The 25,885-nt window shown below is 45.9% G+C and overlaps 1 protein-coding gene and 1 non-coding gene across 2 annotated transcripts; both read right to left on the reverse strand.

The window, feature by feature from the left end:
- Positions 1-7,385: 7,385 nt before the first annotated feature.
- Positions 7,386-20,692, reverse strand: ZNF8 (zinc finger protein 8). The gene is made up of 4 exons (XM_045532926.1): positions 20,530-20,692; positions 15,567-15,693; positions 15,204-15,299; positions 7,386-9,144 (listed from the first exon to the last, which is right to left on the reverse strand). The coding sequence occupies exons 1-4, from the start codon at positions 20,593-20,595 to the stop codon at positions 7,721-7,723; spliced, it is 1,713 nt and encodes a 570-aa protein (XP_045388882.1). The 5' UTR covers positions 20,596-20,692; the 3' UTR covers positions 7,386-7,720.
- Positions 16,988-17,091, reverse strand: LOC123624938. The gene has a single exon (XR_006730293.1). It is a non-coding gene; the product is annotated as a U6 spliceosomal RNA (small nuclear RNA).
- Positions 20,693-25,885: the final 5,193 nt, after the last annotated feature.

The raw sequence follows: 25,885 nt of genomic DNA on the forward strand, positions 1-25,885 counted from the left end.
CACAAGAGACCACATACTGTTTGATTCCATTTGTATGAAATGTCCAGAATAGGCAAATCTAGACACATAAAGTAGATTAAGGATTGCGGGAGGGTAGGGTGGCGGAGGGGGGAGTAGAGAATGGGGAATGACAGGTAAGGGGCATAGGGCACACTCACACACCTGAGGTCACACCTGCACACACAGCTGGTGTCAACACCTGCAGGACAGCCCCCCCCAACACAGACGCATGCGCGGTGACCCTTGCCTGAGACACATGACCGAGGTCGCGCCCCCCACACCCCAAAAGCGCACGCGCACCGGTCCCCTCACCTCGCTCTCACGGCCTGGCCATCCCTGGGTCCACGCTCCCCTCATGGGCTCCGCCCGCCCACTTGGTCACTCCAGTCATTGCGTGCACACTCGGCCGCAGGCGCCTCTCCGTCCCTCACATTCACACTCGCTGCCCCACGAGAACTGCGGACTCGCCACTGCCGCAGCCTCCTCAGAGTCAAACGACCCGACAGCCCGCGAGCAAAGCCCCGCCGCGCACACCAGCGGCAGGCACTTCCGGCAAGCACTTCCGCTGGGCCGCGGTGTCTGCCCAGGACTTCGCCTCCCAGAAGGCCCTGCGCACCGCGTGCCTGGACCCGGCCTGGCTCGGGGTGAACGGCCTTCTGGGAAATGGAGTGCATAAGGCAGCAGCGCCGGGGAGGGTGCGTGGGAGCTGCGGGGCGTGGGAACCCGTAGTTCACACGCGTAGTTTTGTGTGTTCTTTTAAATATACAGCGTAGGTACTGTTTTCTCTCTCTACGCACACGTACACACATAGATATAAAAGTATATAGTTTCGGGATGTTCTTTATCCTGCACCTTGTATATCCTTCAGCAGATGTCCCCAAAGAACACGTACATTCTTCCACCCATCCAAGAAACGACGTTGAAACCTAATCCAGTCCATACGCTAATTTCTCCTGTTCTCTCAGTAACGTTTAAAGTAGCTATTATTTTTTATTTAAGCACAAATTAAAAACTACGGATTGCACTCTGTTGCCCCATTTCGTGTTGGCTTCAATCTAGAACGGATCCTCAGCTGCTGTTTTTTAAAATGATCTCGACAATTTTTCATGTATCCAATTTAGATTTCTCCATATAAAGTATAAAAAAATCATAATCAGATTTTACACACTTCTGTTTTCTTCCATTGACTCTGAACATTTCTCCACGTCATTAAACATTAAAAAAAACCTAAAGGCTAGTGTTCCATTGTATAAATTTACCGCTTCTTTATCCTTCCCTCTCCCCATTTAGCTGGAATTTGAGCAACTATAAACACATACAGTGAACGTCCCTGTATATTCCTTTTTCTGTATGTCCGTGACTCCCTAAGAATAATGGGTAGCCCTGTGTGATGCAAAACATCTTCCTTAATTAAGGGATGTTCCTGGTTACATTGTGGGCCATGAAAATTCCATCCATATGCAGCAGGCATGTGTGATCTGGTAGGGAAGACTCCAGATGTACAAGCTGACCCAGGTCACTCTTCCTTATTCCCACTACAGTCAGATAATCTCAAGGTGGAATTCAAAAAGTCCTCTCAGCCACCTACCTTTAACGATGGAAATGTAATTAGTGAAAAGTTGAAACGTGGCTAGTGAATGAGGAACTGAATTTCATATTTAATTTTAATTAATTTAAATTACACCTAAATAGTTGTACCATACTGGACAGTGCATTCTGGAAGATGTTCACATTGGATCTTCTTACAAGAAACCTATGGGAGACTGCTTTTCAGACTGGATGCAGATTTCTTCCCAGTTACCACACTGCAGAAACAACTTGAATGCCTTGGAGGATATGCACAGATACCATTGGAAATGGAGGACTAGGCTGTTGGCCACCAGTTGTACGTAGGGGGTTCTCATAATTTGGGCTGACTGATACAGGGGATTTAATCAGGTAACTTGGAAATTTATATGTGCACTACAACCACCTTCCAGGAAACTTTATCTAATCTTACATCTTTGGTGTCATCAAAGAGTTTAAGCTGTTTTACACTCAACTGATTCCATTAACTGAGCACAGACACACATAAGCATAAATAAAACAGGTATGACTAAGACACACAGTCTCTACTCATGTGGACATTCTGGTAGGGATAGGCAGACAGTAAACAATGAAACAAATGATCAAACTTACTTTGAGAGTTGAGATTTTAAATTTAAATTTATTTTTTGAACTGGTAATACTTTTACATGTTTCAAAATTCCAAAAATATAAAAAGATATAGCATGAAAATTATTCCTCATCACTGTCCCAATTCTCTTCCCCAAGGGCAACCAGTATGCTTGTTTACTTTTTACCCTTTCAGAGATTATATGCGTGTGTATGTGTAAGCAAATGCTTCCTCTTTTACACAAATGGAAACACACTATACACTTTTACACCTTGCTTTTTTCCCATTTAATGTATTTTGGAGCTCTTTCTCACATTAGTACAACTGAGCATCTCTAATCCAAAAATATGAAATCCAAAACACTTCTGGTCTCAAGCACTTCAGATAAGGGATACTCAACCTGTATATAAAGACAGTCTTCATTTTAAGGCTGTGGTCTCCATTCCATCATAAATTACTTAGCCAGCTCCCCATCGTGGACATGGAGGTTATTTCCAAATTTTTACTTTTAAAATCAATAGCATAATGAAGAAAACCAAGTACAGTCTGTACACATACAAATATATCTGCAGGGTTCATTCCCAGCAGGTTTTGCTGAGACAAAGGTTTATATATTTGTAATTTAGATAGCAACTGATAAACTACCCTCCACAGTTGTTATCAATTTATACTCCCACTGGAAATGTATGGGACCTCTCCCCTCCCCTCACCACATCCCTGTTGAAAAAGCTCAAAGTTGGCAAAATACTGGGTGGAGGACACATTGTTACAATCCTCATGAAATTTTAAAAGCTACATGAACTTCATGGAGAAAATCCTCAAAAGATAGTAAGAAGCACACGTTACAAGAGAACTAGAAGGGATCCCCCACTTTTTTGAGACAGTTTTGCTGTCACCCCAGGTAGAGTGCAGTGGCATCATCACAGCTCACTGCAACCTCAAACTCCTGGGCTCAAGCGATCCTACTGTCTCAGCCTCCGGAGTAGCTGGAACTACAGGCGAGGACCACCATGCCCGGCTAATTTTTCTGTTTTTTGTAGAGACGGGGTCTTGCTCTTGCTCAGGCTGGTTTCAAACTCCTGAACTCAAGCGATCTGCCTCAGCCTCCCAGAGTGCTAGGATTATAGGCATGAGCCACCGTGCCTGGCCAGGATCCCACATTTCTAAATGCTAGTTAACTATACACATATATATGCCTGTGTGTTTATAAGATTTAGTGTACGCTATATGTATGTGTATACATACATATATTTTAAGAAAAAGTTGCAAGAAAATGAGCAAAATCTCAATGGTAATGGCCATCTAAGGATGGCTGAAGAGGAAACAAATTTTATAGTAAGTTTTCATGCTTTTTTTACTTTTGTGCATTTTCTAAGTTTTGCTACAAAGAATTTGCATGTCTTTTATAAATAGAAAAACTACGTATTCTCCCTAGTTACATAATTTCCCCTGAGGAGTTTCTTATCTGTTTCAAAGTATCTACAAGGAAACCAGTAGGAACATCATGCCTAGAAAACGTGAATTGAAATGAGATCGCCCACCGCTTGTTCCTTCTACTTAATGTGTTTGGCCCCAGTTTACCCAGTGGGGCTGCTACAACCTCAGCCAAGTGCGTTCACTCTGAGAAATATCAAAACATGATCCCTTCAGGATCTGCTGTTTTGGGGTCCAAGGTGGAAGGAATGAGGCAATCACAGGCCTGGCTTCCAGAGCTGCCTAGAACCATGATGTTATTGCCGGGCCTTCCTTTCCAGAGCCGAGGAGCATGTCTCTCTGGATTCCCAAGTCTGCACCCCAACTGCTGGTGGGGCAGAGAGGAGGAACAGTCAAAAGTGAGACTCTGGTCTCGGGCTGTCTGTAAACATTCTGGCTAGGCCACTTGGTAGCATGTCACTTCCCCTCTCAGGGTGGTGACAGTGGGGATGGAATGACGTGAGCAGATCAGAGATGTTTCCATGGCAAAATCGATAGCACCTCTGACTCCCCATGGAGTCAGGAAGGGGAGAGGTCAAGGAAGATTAATTTTCTGGCCTTAGTGATGAGATGGCAGGTGGCAAGAGTTCCCATGAAAGAGACCAGGAGAGGGAAGACTGGTTTGGATGGGAAAACGACAGCTCTGTTTTGGGTATGCTGGGTTAGGGGAGCTTATTGCACATCCAGGTACAGGTGCCCAGAAGCCGACAGCTGCTGTCTGGCCCTGAAGCTCAGAACTCAGAAGCACTAGATTCTGACTTGGGAATGAAGAGCACAAAGCCAGGGGGTGGATGACACCTGGGGAGGTCCTAGAGCACAAGATGGGCACCCAGGACAACACCCCAGGGACCTCGACATTTAGGAAGGGTGAGGGGAGGATGAGAAGTCCTTGACGAGTCGGAAGGATTCCCAGAATGCAAGAGGATGGAGCCTTGCAAAGAGAACAGCAGGCTCGACAATCCTGGAGATGAAGACAGACGATGCCGGGAGGTGACGGCATGCAACCATGGCCACAGTGGTTTCTGTGAAGCCTCAGGGGCAGACAGAGGGGCTGAGGTGTGAGCTGGGGTGAAGGAAATGGGGAGCACAGATGGTTCTTCCAAGGAGAAAGATGGCAAATGCTGCCGTTGCCTATCCATCACTCACTTCCTGAGACCTTTCTCTCCTACCTGGCCCCATCACAGAGGTTAGAAAGCCAATCCCCCTTGTTATCAGGGGTGGCCCTGCAACCCAGCCTTGACCAGAGACATATGTGGGCATGTGCCAGAGGCTTCTTGAAGAGCCTTTTCTTTGAAACATCATTGGAGAGATGAGTGTGGGCCTGCCCTTCCCAACCTTTTTCCAGTCTTGATTGCAGATGCAATGGATGGGGCCAATGTAGTCTCCCTGTGACTATGAGGGAAAGGTTGAGAGAACTACAGAAAACATTGGCTCTAATCTTCGGTGGCTCTGAGCCACTGAAAAGTCAGCCTTCAAAGCCTAACTGGTTTAAGCCACTGTCAGCTGGGTGCTGACAACAAATTCCAACTCCACTACTTCTTAGCTGTGCAACCTTGGGCTGAATACTTTTGTTTTAGTTACTACTAACTTTTGTCCTGTGCCTAATTTTTCTTATCTTTAAAGTGGTACTATCTCACAGAACTATTATTGCAGCACTGTCTGAAGATGCACCTTTTCTTAGCTATACAAAGGGAAGGTTATCTGCTAAGAATGAAACGGAGGTGGTGCAGGCCAAGGTGAGGACTGATAAGGGAAGTACCTGAAGACCACCCAGAGGAAAAGGGAAGTGCAGAGAAACAAACCCAGGCCATTGACAGGGTTTTGAGGAACCCCTAGAGATGAATCACAAAGCTGGCTCTGAGCACCCTGGGAGCCAGCTCTGCTCTGATGAAAACTTCCCACATCCAAAGAACAAAAAATGACAAGAGAAGTCAGACGGCAGTGAGTTCTGATGCTCAACCATTCTGACAGGGTTATGAGAATTGCTGCTGTTTTCCCAGAATGATCACTCTTCAGTTCAATTCTATACCCTGCTAATCCAACATTTCTTCTGCAGTTTATTTTTAGGAAGCAATTTTTACACGTTGAGATGTACTGTGATCAATTTTCCTTCCCTCCAATTTTTGATGTTGATTAGGATGCAACTGTGACGTTCTGCATGATTGCAGCATATGACTGAGTGTGTCAGTGAAACAGGCATTTGGCTTATGGACAGTCAATGATTTGTTTAAGTTAGAAAGTAGGCAGGTTTAAATCCTTGGTTTTTATATCCCTTGTGCTATGAGACACCAAGGACCAATACCTTGATATAGTGTTCTTTCTGTGTCAAGAACAGCATGGACAAAGGTCAGGAACCCTTGCTTTCCTCAGGAGAAAACCTGGAGGAAAGCAGTATGATGATGAAGGTGGAGCTTCCCACTATGGACACTAAAGTGGTCATGTTAGAATATCCTGCTTCATATAAAAATGTGAATGAAAGTCTGGCTTTTCCTGGCACTGAGAGTTGGGAGAAAGATCTTCCAATGGTCCTCCAGCAGAGGTACTAAGCAAGGTGGGGGAGATAAGCTCTGAGAACAGCAGGAATCCAGCAGGAGTCACACAACCTCATGAGGTCCCTCAGCAGGGTGTGACGGGCAGGCTCAGGGTGGGGACAAAATTTAGGTTATTCTGTTTTTGTTTGCTTCAACAAATACAAGACTAAAGTCCTGCCTTTTAGAGATGAAATATGGATGAAATAATATGATTTCTGGGACTGATGTGAAAATAATCCAGTCGCAGGAGAGGGATGGGGATACCAGTGAAAATATATTATTCATGTTTTAAAATGTCCACAATAAATGCTAAAACATTATTCAGAAAAATAAGTAGATTCTCTTCCTTTCTTCCTATTATGAATGCTACAAGATTTACTAAAAACTACATCGTGTATAAACTAGCTGATGACACCATTTGTTAAAATCAAACTTATATGATTGTTAGTACAACCCTGACTAATCAATTTTCAGAGGTTAGAAAACAGTGGCTATATTGCAGGGCTGGGTTTATGCCAGGGCTTCTCCACCTTGGTACTATTGACTTCTGGGGCTAGATAATTCTTTGTTAAGCAGTCTTGGGCACTGTAGGATGCTGAGCAGCATCCCTGGCCTCTACTCACTAGATGCCAGTGGCACCCTTTCCCCCAGTCACTGCAAACAAAAACATCTCCAGACATCACCAAATGTTCCCTGGGGGCAAAAGCCACCCAACTGAGAACCTCTGGCTCATTCTGAGGCAATGGCTTTCAAAAGAACTTGTGACATTGCCCTCACCAACCACAGAATGTAGTGCAATTATATGGGGGCGTCTATGTCATATGATTTGGAGTTGTGCATGGTTGAAATGAAGGCAGGAGCTAAGTATATTGCAATGACTATGAAGCGCAAAGCTGGCCCCAGTGGACCATGGACACAGGTGTGAAACAATCCGCAGTATAGAAAATCAACTTCACACATAAACACAATTGCTGCATGCTTGGAATTTACAAAGAATTTTCTAGAAATGTGATGACGTTTTCTTCAAAACTTATCCAACAGTTAGTCACTACGTTGTAAAATTAAATCCCATACAGGAATGCCTGTCATGGTATTTCCTGGCTAACACCATAGCCTGTACCAGTCCATAAACAAAAGACTATTGCCCGAGGTCTCCTGGTATAACTGGGCCCACACAATGACAAGGTGAGATATCGCACAGACTCAGCACACATTACTCTATCACATTACTCTACCATAAATTACTTTCACTTTAATTATCCTTTACAAAATGGGGTGTATATTGATTTTTTGACATGACACATGTGAGTATGTTTTATTACTTGTTAACTCATTTTAGAGTAACAAAGGGAACACTACAAAATATCTGTTGTTAAAGGGTGCACTTAGTTTGATAGATTTGGGAACCACCAACCTCAGGTGTTTGGGAAGCACCATTTCCACATAAAGTCAGAAGTCATCATCAGTATTTCCACTCCTAGCCCCTCTTTCCATGATTCCACCATGTGGACTCACCACATTTTTGTACCTGTAGTTAAAAGTCACCTGTAGAGTTTGCCTTCTATATGGATTCTCTGATGTCAAATAACATGGAAGCTCCCACAGAAGGCTCTTCCACCCCAATAACGTGCACGGGGTTTTTCTCTTGCATGATTTCATGGATGTCAAACAAGGCCAGCGCCCTGTTTTCTGGCTGTCTTGCCTTTGTCCCACCTGCAGAGTTCTCCCTTGAATTCACGTGCTGATGCCGGACAAGGTGTGAGCTCCGGCCAAAGGACTGTTCACGCCGTCGGTTACGCCCACGGGGCTCCTCCTCTCTGGTGTGAGTTATCTGGTGTCGGATGAGGTGAGAGCTCTGAATGAAACACTTCCCACACTGATTACATTTAAAGGGCCTGTCGCTCTGGAGAGTCCTCTCATCTTGACTCAAAGGTGGGTCACAGCCAAGGGCTTCCGTCCATTCGTGCTTCATCAAAGCTGGCGTCTGCTCAAAGATCAGCCTTTGGCGGCATTCAAATGGCTTCTCCCCAGCGTGCTTTCGCTGATGCTGGGCCAGGGACGAGCTGTGTCTGAAGCCCTTCCCACAGTGGTTACACTCATAGGGCCTCTCCTCGGTGTGAGTTCTCAGGTGCAGGAAAAGGCAAGTGGTCCGAGAGAAGGATTTCCCACACACGCTGCAGGTGTATGGCTTCTCTCCAGTATGTGTCCTCTTGTGGCGGCCCAGGGATGAATTCTGGTTGAAGGCTCTCCCACAGTCCTGACACTCATAGGGTTTCTCCCCTGTGTGAATCCTTCGGTGCACGGTAAGGTGTGTACTATGGCAGAAAGATTTCCCACATTCAGCACACTTATATGGCTTGTCTCCCGTGTGGATTCGCTCATGTTGAACAAGGGAGGAGTTCTGGCTGAAGGCTTTCCCACACTCTTTGCACATGTAAGGTCTCTCTCCTGTATGAATCCTCTTGTGCACTGTGAGGTGTGCGTTATGGTTAAATGACTTCCCACAGTCAGTACATTTGTATGGTTTATCCTGCACCTGGTTTCTTGCAAGTTCTGTAACTGGAACGGCCTGACTGGAAGCTTTGAGGCAGTCACTGTTTTCACACAGCTGTTTTCCTGGGGATGCTGTCTGCTGATCGACTAAGCTTGAGCTATGTTTCGAGTTTGTAACCTGTGAGTCATAAGTACAGAAACAGTCTTTCCTAGAAATCTCTGGGAGTGGATTTGGGTTTGAACTCAGGACACAGTTTTCCCCTAGTCTGAGAGCTTCATAGCCTTCATCTTGAATTGGTGCTTCCTTGAGGCCAAATTCCAACTGCTTCAAGTTATTCTGCTCCTGGCCCTTTGACTCCCAGTTTTCCCCTAACATGGATGGACAAGGAGCATCTCTAAGGAATCCTTCCCTTTCCATGACATGGGCTGGCTCCTCTTCAAGAAGGCCCTGCTCCTTGGGTGATGCCTGGCCTTCTCGTCTAGGCTCCCAGACTAAAAGAAAACCAAACAGCTCTGAGAGGTTGAGGGGAAAAAAAAAGTGGGGACAGGCCCCCTCATGTTACTCAGTTAGGATCCTAGCAACCTACCTTGGCAAGTCCCCTGATTCTCCTCTTTTTTCTTTCTTTCTTTTTTTGGAGACAGAGACTCACTCTGTCACCCAGGCTAAAGTACAGAGGCATCATCATAGCTCACTGCAACCTCAAACTCCTGAGCTCAAGTGATCCTCCTGCCTCAGCCTCCCCAGTAGTTGGGACTACAGGCGCTTGCCACCATGCCCAGCTAATTCTTTCTATTTTTAGTAGAGATGGGGTCTCCTCTTGCTCAGGCTGGTCTCAAACTCCCGAAATCAACTTATCCTCCTGCCTTGGCCACCCAGAGTGCTAGGCTTACAGGCGTGAACCACTGCACCTGGCCCTCCTCTTATTTTGACACCAAGTGCCCTGTCCTCAAACATGTCAACAAATATTTATTGAGCACCTGCTGTTGGCCAGGTACTGACAATGAAGTGAAGCTGTACTGGAACCTAACTTACCACAAACTTAGCACCTTAAAACAACACACGTTTATTATCTTACAGTTCTAGAATACAGAAGTCCTAAAATCAAGGTGTTGGCAGAGCTGGTTTCTCTTGGGGGCTCTAGGGAAAAATGTTTCCTTGCCTCTTCCAGTTTCAAAGGCTGCCTTCATTCCAGGACCCATTCCTTCACCTCTAAGGCCAGCAGTATAGCATCTTCAAATCTCTCTCTCAATGACCTCTGCTTCTATTGTCTTATCTCCTTTGCTGATTGACCCTCCTGCCCCATTCTTATGACTCTTCTGATTACACTGGGCCCACCAAGTAATCCAAGATAACCAGGTCTGGGATTAGCACATGGACTCCATTGTGGGCCCTGCTTCATTCCTTTCCCTCAGCCCTTTTGAGCCCCCCTCACCTCCTCCAGTCTTGCCAACAACACATATTCATTCTTTCAGGGTCCATCTCATGACACAGAGTGTCCACAGCCAGTACCTAGAGCTGACAGGTAGTAGGTGCCAAAAATACCTGTTTCAGTGAATGCTGGAGGGACACACTGAGGGAACAAATGAACAAGAGCTTGACCACAGGAGAGGTGCCAGAGGAGCAGAGACAGGCCAGGTACTAGGCTCCCTGCTCTTTCTCACCTCTGGCCCCCAAATTCAACTCTCTGCATAGCACTCAGAGGATTCTCATAAAATACAAGTTGGCCCATACAAAAACTTATACACGAATGTCCACAGCAGCGCTATTCATATAATAGCCAAAAAGCAGAAACAATCCCAATGCTCGTCAACAAACAAAACGTGGTCCATCCATACAATGGAATATTATTTAGCTATAAAAAGGAACAAAATACTGATACGTGCTACAACATGGATGAACCTTGAAAACACGCTAAGTGAAAGAAGTCAGACACAAAGGTCACATATTGTAAAATACCATTTATATGAAATGTCCAGAACAGGCAAAAACACAGAGACAGAAAGTAGATTAAGGATTGCCAGGGGCTAGGGAAGATGTCGCTAATGGGCAACTTTTGGAGTGGCTGCTACGGACTGAATGTTTGTATCCTCTCAAAATTCATGTGAGGGTATTGGAGATGGGGCCATTGGAAGGTGATTAAGTCTTCAGGGTGGAGCTTTTCTGAATGAGATTAGTGCCCTTATGAAATACTAGAGAGCTTGCTTCCTCTCACTCTTTCTGACATGTGAGGACACAGTGAGAAGGCAGCCTTCTGCAAACAAGCAATGGACCCTTATCAGAAAGTTAATCAGCTGGCATCTTGACCTTGGACTTCCAGCCTGCGGAACTGTGAGAAATAAATGTCTGTTGTTTAAGCCACCCAAGCTGTGGCATTTTGTTACGGTAGCCCAGAATGACTAAGATGGTGATGCAATATTCCGGAATTAGGTAGTGGTGAAGGATGCACTTTAAATGGGTGAACTTTATGTTATGTGAATCATATCTCAATAAAGCTGTTAAAAAAAACCAAACAGATCCATCCACACACCACCACAAGTCAGCCCTAGTCGCTCCTCCACTCACCTTGCATGTTACTTCTGGTCATGGACACAACACCCCTCACTGAGCTCTCAGCCCCTTCCTCACTCTGCTCCCTGCTGCCCCCTGCTGCCTCCTCACCGTTCCTCCAGTAGGTCCCCACGGTCCTCCTCAACCCTCTGCATGTGCTGCTCCCTCTTCCTAGAACCCTCACCCCAGATATCTGCCCACCTCTCCCTCATGTCCCAGCTTGCTGTCACCTTCTCAAACAGGCCTTCTTGCCTGTCCTGGCCTCTCCTGTTCATGAGTGCCCTGCCCTGTCCTTCCCAGGTGCAACTTTCTTCACAACCTTATCACCACCTGATATTGGTAACCACTTCTCAGACCCCGCTCTCCCTCAATGCTAAGCAAGGGCTTGGCCTCATCTGTCATTTTCCTTGCTGCATCCACAGTGCAGGAAGCAGCACATGGTAGGTGCTCAGGAACCTCTGCTGAACAGGCCCTGAGCCAGGAGACTGGCTGGGAGATAACACTGGTGATACTATTAGAGAGATTTAATCCAATGTACCACCGACCCCTATAAAACTCTTAGAAGAAAACATAGTCTCCAGTCGAAACTAATGATGCCTGTGGGAAGAGCATGGAGGGAGACCAGGAGAAGGGGGACTGGAGGCCACTAGTGAAGGGTGAACTGGCCTGGCCGGGAACACAGAGCATTGAGGCTCAAGTTTTGGCCTGCATCAACCTGGAGACTGAAGCCACAGTGCCAGCTGCCAGGAAAACCATCAAGCCCAGTGTTTGGGAAGCCATGGTATCCCCACCAAGAGAGGTGAGCAGCTGATAAAGAGGAACTGAGAGAAGACCTGGGACTGCAGTCAGCCAGAAGGTGACCTGCAGCAGATGAAGCCATGTTTCCCACAGAAAAGAAATAGTAATAAATTAAGCAAGACGAGTGCAGGGGCCAGGGAGGGGCTTGAGATCACGCAGCCAGCCCCAGCCCACCAAAGCATGTGGGTGCATCAGGAGTGGGGATATTCCTGGACCACGATTCTTTTCCTTAAAAAACAAAAAAACCAAAAAAACCCAAAATACTATTCCCTCTTTTAATCAAGTATGTGGGAGGCTGAATAATAGCCCCTCAAAGATGCCTACGTCCCAATCACTGGAACCTTATGTAGCAAAAGGGACATCGCAGCTGTAATTAAGTTAAGCTTCTTGAAATGGGAGATTATCCTGTGGCCCTAAATCTCACCAAAAGGGTCCATGTAGGAGGGAGGCAGGAGGGCCTGAGTCACAAAAGGGGATGTGATGATGGAAACAGTGGTCAGAGTGATGTGCTATGAGGACGGAGGAAGGACCCATGAGCCAAGGAATGTGGGAAGCCTCCAGAAGCCAGGAAAGACAAAGAAACGGATTTTCCCCTAGAGCTGCCAGCAGGAACCAGCCCTGATGAACCTTTGGACTGCAGACCTCCACAACTATGAGAAAATAAATCTGGGCTTTTTCAAGTCACCTAGACTGCAGTAATTTGTTACAGCGGCAATAAGAAACTAATACAAAGTAGTACATGAAAAATACGTTTTTCTTTTAACATAAAGCCTTGAAAATCTTCTGCTTCTGGAGTATTGACAATTGTCTGGATCCCTCCACCACCCTCAGCCCCCTGGAGACAGGGTCAAGCTCTGTCACTCAGGCTAGAGTGCAGTGGTACAATCATGGCTCACTGCAGCCTTAAACTCTGGGGCTCAAGTGATCCCCCAGCCTCAGCCTCCCCAGTAGCTGGGACTATAGGCGCACACCACCACGCTGGGCCAGATGTACATTTTTTTCATTTCTTATAGAGATGGGGTCTTGCTATGTTGCCCAGGCTGTGGATGTTAATTTCTTGAAATAGCCTGTCCATCAAAATTTTGACCCCATACCCCTAACCTGTACAAGCAGGACATTTTGCTTAATATTTATGGCACACATTTTATTATTTTTGCTAAGGCTACTCAAGTGAAGCAGTGGGAGTGGAGAAGGAACAAATATGTAACTGGTTATGAATTAGTTATAAACACCACTGCACTTGGACCAGCCTCACATATTATTTTAGATCCTCGATTTAGTTACAGCCTAAGACTTGTGGGTCAAAGGCATTATGTCCAGGAACATAATTTGCTTCTGACATAAAAGTTTGAAGTAACAGCAGTTACAAACAATAAAAGAGGCAGGAACACATCAAGGCCTGCTGCAGATTCAGCCCCCAACCCCACCCCAGAGTAGCTCATACTCTGTTGTGGAGATACATTTGTTTCCATGCAGGATCAGAAAGACCTAGGTGTCATTAGAAGCATTCAGGTGGGAGGTTGACCTGCAGGCACTGCTGGTTGTATATCCTTTGACCAGATCCTACTTCTTCTAGAATGTGGTCAGGGTACCAACACAGCAACCACAGGGAAGGAATTATGACTTGACTAAGCCAATTATGACAATCTAGACCTACCTCCCCTTTCCAGCCTCCCTAGCAACTAGGGTCAGGGCAGGTGGAGGTGACCTAGTCCTGCCCAAAGAGACTCCAACGAGTAACATCTGGAGTTCTGACAAAAGGGGACAGATGTGGCTGGCACCATTCTTCCCACTTCTTCCCTTCCTTCCTGCCTGGAGCACAGATGTGATAGAGGAAGCTACTGTAGGCATACTGTAACCCCAAGGATTGCCTGGGAGAATCACAGAACAACTGGCTGTGGCATCTCTGAGATGCCTAACCAATGCCAGCAGACTCGGGGCTCCTGCTTTGTGAGAACTATGCTTCCCTCTTGCTTTTAAGCTGCTCTGTCCTGGTTTTAACACCTAAATACAATCCTTATTGACAACAGAATAGAAGACATGTGTGGGGCAAAGGTTTACAGACTCTGGACATGCAAGAACAAAATGGAGAAGATGAAGGCCAGGTTCACACATCAGAATGATCCCATGGAAAGGGCATGCTGACAAGGCTGGTGAGAGAGGGAACGACCTGGAAAGGAAGACAGAGCAGAGGGAGAGGCAGGGGTGGGATTCTGTCCACTGGAGAAGGGGTGAATGGTCTCTGAGCTCAGAGGAAGGGGAACACATGTGAGAAGGCTATGGAGCACCATGCAGAAAAGAGTTAACAGGGTAGGCCCCAAATTGCCATTTTTAGAGAGGTGTGCTCACAAGGTTGGTCCTTGGCTGAATCTCGGAATTTGAATGTGGGGAGGGTTTCCATCACTACTCTAACTGGTAGGAGTAGTTCACTGCACCCACAGTTTACACACACAACGTGGTTTATTCCGAAACCACTGGCTTTCTCCCGGCAGTCTGGAATCTTGGTCTGTGCTAGGCAGTGGTGTCTATTGACTAGCCCCAGTAAAAACCCCTAACCCCTCACACTGAGTCTCTAACAAGCTTCCCTGGCACAAAAGACTTCTCATGTGTTGTCACAACTAACTGGTTGGGGAACTAAGCATGCCCTGTGTGAATCCATAGGTAGAGGACTCTGGAAACTTTTTTCTGGTTTCCTCTGGATTTCATCTGATGGGCTTTTTCCCTCTGCTGGATTTGCTCTGTATACTTCCGTTATAATCAATTGTTGGCTGGGTGCAGTGGCTCAGGCCTGTAATCTCAACACTTTGGGAGGCTGAGGCAGGAGGATCCTTGAGACCAAGAGTTTGAGACCAGTGTGGGCAACACAGAGACTCTGTCTCTACAAAAACTTAAAACATTAGTCAACCACAGTGGCATCCACCTGTAGTCTCAGCTACTTCGAAGGGTGAGGCAGGAGGATGGCTTCAGCTCAGGAATTTGAGGTTACAGTGAGCTATGATGGTGCCACTGCACTTCAGCAAGGGGGACAGAGCAAGACTATCTCTTAAAAATAAAAAGTCATAGCTATGAATATGACTCTATGCTGAGTCTGTGAGCTCCTAGAAAACAGGGTGGTCTTGAGGACCCCCATACACCACCCTTTCCATGATCTCCTGTGGCCTCCTGGTCTGCTCCTGTTAAGGGCTCCCACTTCGTGAGTTCTTACCTGGACAGTGGCCCTGGGTGGTTCCTCTCTCTGCCACCCACAGCTCAGCTCCTTGTTCCAGCTGGGAGATGACTTCAGGTTTGGGAAGCTCAGGACCTAGACACAGGGAAAGACACGGGATGTAGAGCATTGGTTTGGAGAGAAAGAACCAGCCCAGGCTCCAGTCTAGACTCCTGACTGTCAGGACACGTGGGCACCTGACAACAAAGTGAAGGCTTTACATTGGGACAAAAAAGGGTAGACAACCCCCTACATGCATGTCTCACAGGCAGTGAGAACCCAAGGTCATGTCCTCACACCAGTGTCCTCACAACCTATAACCCAGGAAGAATCAGTCATCACAGCTTGAGAAGCAGACCTTACCTATGGAAAGCAGGTGCCCAAAGGTCTCCAGCATCACGTCACGGTAGAGGGTCCTCTGGGTAGGGTCCAGCTGCCCCCACTCCTCCTGTGTGAAGTCCACAGCCACATCCCGGAAGGTCACTGGCTCCTGAAAAATCACACACATTTTCTCAATGAGTTGGACTGTCCCCTTCAGAGTTCTCTGGCAGTGAAGAATGGGGAAAGAGGCAGGTCAGTGTTCTGAGGGAGTTCACGTTATCAGCGATGGGAATCAGGTCTCACTGGGAACCTATTAGGTCACTACACATAGGTGTGGGTTGTACAGCGAGGACATGTGAGAGGATCCAGCAAGATCAACAAAGTCAATCACAGCTGACCTACAACTGATCAGACAGTGAGGGTGGCAACAGATAGAGATGACCTAAACCACTGGCTTGTAGGTTTGTGAGCTAAGGAAATAGCTACTGTTTAAAGACACCATGTTTTCAGATAGTTTGTTACACAGCAACAGCCAATGAATACATTCACTAATCCTTAGATACAAAGTGAGGTTCATTATCCTCCCTGAAAATAGGGGTGTATGGTTGGGGTCAGAAATTTACCTGCCTTCAGGGCCAGGCAGGCTCAGGTGACAGAAGTGGGGCAGTTAAAGAGCCCACAAGGGCACTTACCCTGCAAGTAGTGGGGCTGGAGATGACAGGAGTATGGCCCCTGTCTCAAAGGGTAGCAGGGACTTAGAACTGACTGATTACAGAGAAATACAGGCCCCATGTGGTCAGAACTGCCAATCTTTACAGAGAAGCTGGAAATTAGGTCAGATTTTTATGTGAAAAATTTCATTTTTTTTTTTTTTTTAGACAGGGTCTCACTATGTTGCCCAGCCTAGAGTGCAGTAGTATGATCATAGCTCACTGCAGCCTCAAACTCCTGGGCTGAATCCAAGTGATTCTCCTGTCTCAGCCTCTCAAGTAGCTAGGACTACAGGAGCATGCTGCCATGGCCGGCTAATTTTTAAATTTTTTTGTAGAGACATGGCCTTGCTATGTTGCCTCGGCTGGTCTAGATCAGACTGGGTAACTAACACAGACTGGGTAATTTATACATAAAAGAAATTTATTTCTTACAGTTCTGGACACTAGGAAGTTCAATATTATGGCACCAGCATCTGGTGTGGGCCTTCCTGCTATGTCATAACATGGCAGAAGGCATCACATGGTGAGAAGGCAAGAGTGTGCTACTTCAGGTCTCTCTTCTTATCAAGTAGTCCCATCATCGAGACTCCGCCCTGATAGCCTTACCTAATCCTAATTATCTCCCTAAAGTAGCATCTCCAAATACCATTAACATATGAATTTGGAGATTAAGTTTCCAATACATGAAAATTTGGGGAACACATTCAAACCACTGTAATCCCCTACATCACACCATATATAATTTTTAAAAAATATATGGAATGCTTCATGAATTTGCATGTCATCCTTGTGCAGGTGTCATGCTAATCTTCTCTGTATTGTTCCAATTTTAGTATAGATGCTGAAACGAGCACCATATATAAAATTTAACTCAAAATGAGTCAAAGACATAAGTGTAAGAGCTATAAAACTCTTAGAAGAAAACATAAGGATAAATCTTTGCAATTTTGGAATTGGCAGAGGATTCTCAGATATGAAACAAAAAGCACAAGCAACAAAATATAAATAAATTGAACTTCATCAAAATAAAAAACTTGTGCTTCAAAGGACACTATCAAGAAAGTGAGAAGACAACTCACAGAATAGGAGACAATAATTGTGAATCACATATCTGATAACAGACTTCTATCTAGAATATATAATGAACTCCTACAACTCAATAAAAAGACAACCCAATTAAAATGGGCAAAGAATCTGAATAGTTATCTTTACTTTAAAGAATATATAAAAGAAGACATACATGTGGCAAATAAGCACATGAAAATACGTTGAAGATCATTAGTCATCAAGGAAATGAAAATCAAAACCACAAAGCAAACACTTCAGTTTAAAAAGGGTATTCTGGGCCTGGTGTGGTGGCTTATGCCTGTAATCACTGTGCTTTGGGAGTCCAAGATGGGAGGATCACTGGAGGCCAGAAGTTTGAGACCAGCCCCAAAGACACAGCAAGACCCTGTCTCCACAAAAAAGTTAAAAAAATTAGTCAGGCATGGTGGTGTGCACCTTTTAACCCATCTACTCAGGAGGCTGAGGTGGAAGGATTGCTGGAGTTTGAGGATGCAGTGAGCTACAATCACATCACTGCACTCCAGCCTGGGCAACACAGTGAGACCCTGTTTCTAAAAAAAAAAAATTGAAATAAATAAAAATACATAAATAAATATAAATATAAACAGTATTTTTTTAAAAAGAAAAACATGAGATTTAAAAATACTAAGAAATTTTAGTATAGGTGGCATGTGGTTCTGACAGGAAGCATGTAGAAAGAAGCCTTTGGTTAGGAACAGAGGTCTCTGCTCCCATCCTGTGTCTTCACCTTCCACTCAGAATGCCTGCCAACCCTGACACATGCATCCCATGCCTCCTGCCCCCATCCACCACCATCACCCGCTCTGTGTGGGTCACTGGTGACAGCTCAGATACCAGGTCCAGTGAGTACTGTTCTGTCCCGGCTACAAGACCTCACAGTGGCATCCCACAAGTCCTTCATGCCTCCTCTTGGCTTCCTTCTTGGAATTCCAGCAGAAGCCCAGTCCTTGCTGTTTTGTTACTTTTCTTGCTGTTCCATCTCAGATCCCTATAGTCTCCCTCTTGTCATGCACTGCTGGGGCCCAGAGGGAAGGGGCTGTGCTCAGATCTCCCTCTTTCATACATTCTACCACTGCTGACCAAGCTACCACATCATCAGCCAACACCTAGTCACTGGACCCCACCCCATTCTTTTTCCTACTGCCTTAGCTCAGCTGTAGGTACCTCTCCTACTGCCAACCCTCAGATGCATGAGTGGTTTTCTTCAACCCCATTTCAGTCCTGCTTAAAACATTTGAATGGCTCCTTATCACCACTGGATACAGGATGACCCATCTCAGCTTGGCTACAGTAGACTAAATAATGGCCCCTAAAGATATCCAGCTCTCTTAGTTCCCAGAACCTGTGAATACTACCATATATGGCAAAAGAGACTGTTAGATGTGATTAGGATTTTAAAACAGGGAGATTACCCTGGATTATACAGGTGGTCCCTAAATGCAATCACAAGTATCTTTATAAGAGGTAGAAAAAGGGAGATTTCACTGTAGAAGACAGAAGGCAATGTGACCACTGAAGATGCTACACTGCTGGCTTTGAAGATGGACAAAGGGCCACAAGGTAAGGGAATGCAAGGAGTATAACTCTTATAGCTGGAAAAGGAGAGGAAAAGGATCTTCCCCTAGAGCCTCGGTAGGAAGAGTGGCTCTGCTCACACTTTGATTCCAGCCCGGAAAACTGACCTCTAGAATCATAAGACTATGATTTCAAGCTATCAGATTTGTAATGATTTGTTATGGCAGCCACAGATAACTAATGCACTGGACCTCGAGGCCCTCCACTTCTGGTCCTCTCTGCCTGTGATGGCCAGCCTCCAAGATGGCCCCCCACCAAATATCTCTAGCCCTTGTGCAGTCCCCTCCTACACTGAGCAAGGCTGACTTGTACAATTAATAGGATACTGTGGAAATGACAGAGTGTGAATTCTGAGCCCAGGTCATGAAAGGCACTGCACCTTCTACCTTGCCCTCTCCTGGATTACTTCCTCTGTGGGAAGCTGGATACCATGTTGTAAGGGCACCCAAGCAATTCCACAAAGAGGCTCACATGCAGAAGAACTGAGGCCTCCTGCCAACAGTTACATCAGTGAACTATGTTGGAGGTGGATCCTCCAGCCTTAGACAAGTCTCAGGTGGCAACAATTGGGGCTGACATCTTGACTGTACCTTCAGGAGCCTGGGCCAGAACCATCAGAGATGTCATTCCAGGATTCCTTTCAGAAACTGTGAGATATTTATTGTTGTTTCAGACCATTAAGTTTTTGAGTTCTTTGTTACACAGCAACAGATTACTAATACACTTCCTCTCAGGCCTTTCTTACTGCTCATTCTCTGCTCCCCAATCCACAGCAAGAACAAACTGAAGTGTAGTAACATTTCATGCAAATTTGGAATAACACACATCTGAAAAACCTGCCATGTACGATTACCAATAATCTCACTTTGTGTACCAAATCTGAAATAATGCAAATCCCCATAAACAAACCAAACACACATACACAGAATGTACATAATTTCAAAGTTGCAGAGCTTAAGGAAGTATGAATTATTTTTGGTTTCTGCCACGAGGAGGCAGCATTTTATGAACACAGGCAGCAGTCACTTTGTCTAGAAAGGCTGGAGCTTTGATGGCCAGATGGCCTGGCAAACACTCGCCACTCTGCAATGCAGTGCTTCCACAGTCCCTCGGGGGACGACACTGGTAGTCGCTCCCCTCACACTAACTCGGTGTGTTACCCGCAAGAGGTTGTGCCCCACCTTCACGGCAGGGGGTCCACAACGCAGGAGTCGGGGAGGGTGTCTGCTGACTCCACGCACTAAAACATCTCTATTTGATAACGCCCGCCATCTTGGCGCTCGGCCGACGCTAGTTACAGTCACCCGTCATCACGGTGAACACCTTTTCCCGGCTGGGGACGGTGTCGGGGGCAGCACTGCTGAACGCAGGAGCAGGGAATAGCCCTCGCCCCGTCTGAGGGCAGGAAAGCCTGGACCACCCCGGCGCATGCGCACTCGGGGACCAAGCGGCCCGGTTCAAATACCGCCTTCGCTCTTGGCTGGCCAAGCCAGCGCCTCAGTTCCCCCGTGTGGAAAGGGTATAATGGCCGTGCCGTCCTCACCGCGCGTCGCCAGGTTAAAGGGTCGGGCTCCCTCGGAGACGCCTGGCCCGGACCCCGCTGCCATCGTTACTGTTATTATTGTTACCTGAAGCTGGGCCAACGCCGGCCCCGCGGCCATCACCACTGCTGCCGCTTCTTCCACGGGGTCCATCCTGAACCGATGGGTCGAGGACAGACGGCCAAGGCGACTCCCAAATCCGAAGGCCGCCCTAGCCGACGAGACCACCCGACTCGCCGCCAGCCGGACAATGGCGGCCGCGCTGGAGACGCCGCGACTACAGGGCCCAGAAGGCAGTGCAGCGAGCCGCAGCGCCTGACCAATGGGAGCTTCTGCCCGCCGGGCCTTCAGCCAATGGGAGCGTTCTGGCCGCCGGCCAATGAGAGCTCTTAGCGGGTTGGGCCAGCGGGCACTCAGGGCCGTGGTACCCGTCTTGGCGCTGGGGGGGCGCTGGCGGGCAGCGCGGGCGGCGGCAAGGGGCGCGGGTGGAGCAGCTGGGCTCGGATGGTGACCGGTACGAGATGTCCAGGCCTGAAGTCCTGGGGCCTATTTGTCCTAGCTGGAAATGCGCTGCAGGCCTGGGGTTTTTCCCGCTTTGCTCTGTATACTCCCGTTTTACTCAAAACATACACGCATCAAAATTACTTTAACATTTAAGCATTTTGTTAATATAAGAGATGAGAGAGGGGGTGGCTAGTGACTGGAGCGGGGCACATTGTTTTTCCATGGGGGGTGTTCAACTTGTGATGTCATTTTTTGTGGGTTAGAGTCCTTTAGAAAGTATTAGAAAAGAAAAACTAAAAAGCTGATGTTCACCAAGATGCATTCAAACCAGAACAAATTTTGTTTTGATTAAAAACCAGGCATGTTGCAAGGAAGAGAGCTGCGTATCTGCGTACCTCTACGGGCTGATGGTGTAGTGGGGAGGGACAGGAAATAAACCACAACAGGACTGTTTGCACCATGCTGAAGGTCTGAGGGCAGTGATGTCACCAGTAGGGACCCCGCAGCTGGCTTTCAAGGAACCACACTCTCTTCTATCCCTCTCCTCCTTTTTCTGTCTCTTGTTCCCTACCCTCAGGCCCTGTAGCCCCTGCACCCAAGCCCAGCCCAACAGGGTCAGCAGTACCAGCAGGATGAGCAGGTGTTAGGTGTTAAAAAATTATGGGAGGCCATTGTTTTCCACTGAGCTCCTGCCCTAGGCCCCAACAGTACTGACCAAACCAAAATTGAGTCACTCATGCTAAATGCCACATAATCAAACTGAAACTTTAAGGAAGCAGGTATATCCCCAAACAGACCAGTTTTTCCTGAAAACAGGAAATTCCAGCCTACCTAAGTCAGCATAAGGAAGGCCCCTCTGCTTTTAACCCTTAAAAGACAAATTATAGGCTGTTAACCAGCTTTTCCCCTCTTGTTCTAGTTCCTTGTTTCCACCTTAAAAACCCACTGTTCTGCCATTGCCCAGTGGGACCTCTCATTCTACTTTGTAAAGTAGAAGCTGTCCCAATTCATGAATCACAAATAAAAGACAGTTAGATCTTTAACTAAATTTTTTGTAATTTTTTTTTTTAATTTTATTTGAGACAGAGTCTCGCTCTGTTGCCCCAGTTAGAGTGCCATGGCGTCAGCCTAGCTCACAGCAACCTCAAACTCCTGGGCTCAAGCGATCCTCCTGCCTCAGCCTCCCGAGTAGCTGGGACTACAGGCATGCACCACCATGCCCTGCTCATTTTTCTATATATATTTTTAGCTAGCCATAATATTTCTTTCTATTTGTAGTAGAGATGGGGGTCTCACTCTTGCTCAGGCTGGTCTCGAACTCCTGAGCTCAAACAATCCGCCCGCCTTGGCCTCCCAGAGTGCTAGGATTACCGGTGTGAGCCACCAGGCCTGTAATTTTATCTTTTGATATGCATCTTCATTCACCTGAGCAGGTGGCAGTGGTTGCTGTGGGAACCATAGATCAAGTAGCCTTCCAGCAGACCAAATCTGACTTCTACTGGGAGTCCAGAAAAGTTTTCAGGCAGTATCCCCTTCTCTGTGGGCAGAGAAGGTACCAGGAGGATCTATTGCCTTCCCCTTACCAGCATCCTCCAGGGGATGGAGGAGTGGGGTGGAGGTGGGAGTGCAAGAGTCTCTTAGCATCTCCTGTGAAGTCTGTACGTTCATTTTGGAACCAGTCACTGAGCTCAACTTTCCTTCTAGATCTAATAGTGCTGAATCTGTGATTTGTGATGTTCTGTTATCATTTTTTCTTTTCTAGTACTTGTTTTGTTTTTCTCCTTATCTATTCTGGCTATTGCAGTAGTTCTCAAAGTGTGGGTGAGGGGGGTTCCCAAGACCTTTTCAAGGAATCACTGATTTCAAAACTAAGTCCATAATAATAATGAGACATTGCCTTTTTCTTGCACTCTCATTTTCTCATGCATATAGAGTCTTCCAGAGGCTACTGGCTGAGTAATGTTGTAACAGATTAAAGGCACAAACAGCAATTGGGAATTCAGCTGCTTTCAGTCAAGCTAGATATTGAGGAGATTTGAAAAAATGTAATACAATGCAACTCTTTTCACTAATTTTTGTTTTGGAAAATGTAAGTATTTTTCATAAAGTAAATGCTTTTTAAAAACGATATGTTGTGTTAGTCTGCTAGTACTGTGGTAACAATGTACTGGATGCTTAAACAATACAACTTTACTGTTTCAAAGTTTTGGAGGCTAGAAGTCTGAGATCAGTGTTGGCATAGTTGGTTCCCTTTGAGGGCTATGAGAGAGAATCTGCTGCTTCCCTTTCCTTAGCTTTTGGAGGTTTGCTGGCAATCTTTGGCATTCATGTTCTTGTCTCTGACTCCTTCACATGGCGTTTTTCCGTGTGTGTGTGTCTGTGTGTCTCCAGATTTCCCTTTTTATAAGGACACCAGGCATATTGGACCAGGGTTCACCCTAATGACCTCATTTTAACTTAATTACCTCTTTAAAGCCTGTCACCAGATAAAGTCACGTTCTGAGGTACTGGGAGTTAGAACTCCAACAAATGAATTTTGAGGGAAGACAGCTCAACCTATGACATATGTGAACATATAATGGATTTATTTTGAAAAGTTAAAATAAAATATATTAAAAATTTCCTCAGTTTAAATTCCTATTACAGCAAATATTGATAGATATTTACTACATAAACAAAAACTGTTTAGGGGCCTCAGTGATTTTTAAGAGTATGAAAAGGTCCTGAGACTTAAAAAGCTTCAGACACATTTACATTTGTCTATAGAATAGGCATCTTTTTTTTTTTTTTTTTTTTGGACAGGGTCTTGCTCTGTCCCCTGTGCTACAGTGCAGTGGCATCATCATAGCTCACAGCAACCTCAAACTCCTGGGCTCCAGTGATCACTCCTGCCTCAGCCTCCCAAGTAGCTGGGACTACAGGCACCATGATGCCTGGCTAATTTTTGTATTTTTGGGCATCTCACTCTTAGGCTGGTCTTGGACTCCTGGCCTCAAGTGATCCTCCTGCCTTGGCCTCCCAGAGTGCTAGTATTACAGGCGTGAACCACCTTGCCAGGCTTAGAAAACTTTTTGTAAAGCAAATTTTGGTAATAATTTTGTATTAAAGCCAGTGGTTTGATATGAAGTATTTTAAAAAATTTAAATAGATTCAGATTTTTACTTCCTCTTTGGCCAAACAGGTGTTTTGGAAGATATTCTAAAATAGCCACAATTAGTAATTTGTAATTTTGTTGTGCTAGTAAAGAACATGGTAATGCAAAATGTACTTTTTTGGGTTTTACGTATGGATGATCCAGAGGATAATCAGGCCCTAGGAATGCTTGTGAAGGTGATTTCTCTTTAAACACAAACCTTCAATAAGAATTTACTGGGCTGGGCGTGGTGGCTCACACCTGTAATCCTAGCACTCTGGGAGGCTGAGGCAGGCGGATCCTTTGAGCTCAGGAGTTCGAGACCAGCCTGAGCAAGAGCAAGACTGCCGTCTCTACTAAAAAAAAAAAAGAAAGAAAAAAATTAGCTGGGCCTGGTGGCACATGCCTGTAGTCCCAGCTACTTGGGAGGCTGAGGCAGTAGGATTGCTTGAGCCCAGGGGTTTGAGGTTGCTGTGAGCTAGGCTGATACCACTGTACTCTAGCCGGGGCAACAGAGCCAGACTCTGTCTCAAAAAAAAAAAAAAAAAAGAATTTGCTATCTCAGGCTCACTCTCGTATTACTATTAATCCAAGCTTGTAGGACCTTTGAGCATCCACTTTGCCCTCTATTCCTTAAGCGGTTGCGGATTAGTGGGGATCAGGGATCAGGAACCCTGACGGGCTCAGCCTCAATCATGTGCCTAACACTGGGCCAATGAGAATGACTGAGAGGACCAGGGAAACTCTGATAGACTCAGCCCTGGTCACATGTCAAGCTGTGGGCCAGTGGCTATAGTTAAGAAGAAGGAGCACTCTGATTTGCCCAGCCTGGGTCACAGGGTCATACCTGTGGCCTCAGAGTAGGTCTACTAGGTGGGAGTTGTTACAAGTGTTTCCTAATGGAAGGGACAGTTTTTATGGATGAACACAAGAAATTTCTCCATTTTATTTTGAATGCTAGCCGTAAGCCACAGTGACTACGTAACCAACAGAAATCACGTTTTTGTATCACAGGACAGTATTGCAGATATCTTGAAATACCATTTCACTCATGGCTACAAAATTATGGTAGTTATTAGGAGTATCACCAAATCATGTAATTTAATTCATTAATAAGGAAACTTGACTATTACTTTTTAAGTATTTTGATAACTCCACTTAAATATAATTGGCGCTTTTTTTTTTTTTTGAGACAGAGTATTGCTCTGTTGCCTGGGCTAGAGTGCCGTGGCATCAGCCTAGCTCACAGCAACCTCAAACTCCTGGGCTCAAGCTATGCTCTTGCCTCAGCCTCCTGAGTAGCTGGGACTACAGACATGTGCCACCATGCCTGGCTAATTTTTTCTATATATATTTTTAGCTGTCCATATAATTTCTTTCTATTTTTAGTAGAGAAGGGGTCTTGCTCTTGCTCAGGCTGGTCTCGAACTCCTGAGCTCAAACAATCCGCCTGCCTCAGCCTCCCAGAGTGCTGGGATTACAGGCGTGAGCCATCATACCCGGCTGCCTAACTTTCTTATTTAGTCGTTCAAGAATTTTACTTTTAATTTCAAAGAGTGTGTTCTTATTCTCATAGATTTTTTTTGTTCCCCCCAGAGAAGCTTTGTGTTATTTTTCATTTGTAATCCTTTCTTCATTCACTCTTAGAATAACAGAACATTTTAAATATTTGGTTCTTAACATTTTCTTTGAGGGTTGGTTTTCCTGTTTTAGCTTAGATTCTTTCTTTCACGTTGGAGGCTTTGTTCGTTGCTGCCTCCCAGATATTAAAGAGGCCACCAGAAAGCAGATGGGACAATAAACAGA

Source organism: Lemur catta, chromosome 19 (assembly GCF_020740605.2).
Source record: "Lemur catta isolate mLemCat1 chromosome 19, mLemCat1.pri, whole genome shotgun sequence".
Lineage (NCBI taxonomy): Eukaryota > Metazoa > Chordata > Mammalia > Primates > Lemuridae > Lemur > Lemur catta.

Coding starts and splice junctions, on each gene's coding strand:
- ZNF8 (XM_045532926.1), bottom strand. CDS start 20,595: ATGGACCCCGTGGAAGAAGCGGCAGCAGTGGTGATGGCCGCGGGGCCG. Junction 15,694..20,529: donor CGGCGTTGGCCCAGCTTCAG/GTAACAATAATA, acceptor GTGATTTTTCAG/GAGCCAGTGACCTTCCGGGA. Junction 15,300..15,566: donor TGGGCACCTGCTTTCCATAG/GTAAGGTCTGCT, acceptor CCCTGTGTCTAG/GTCCTGAGCTTCCCAAACCT.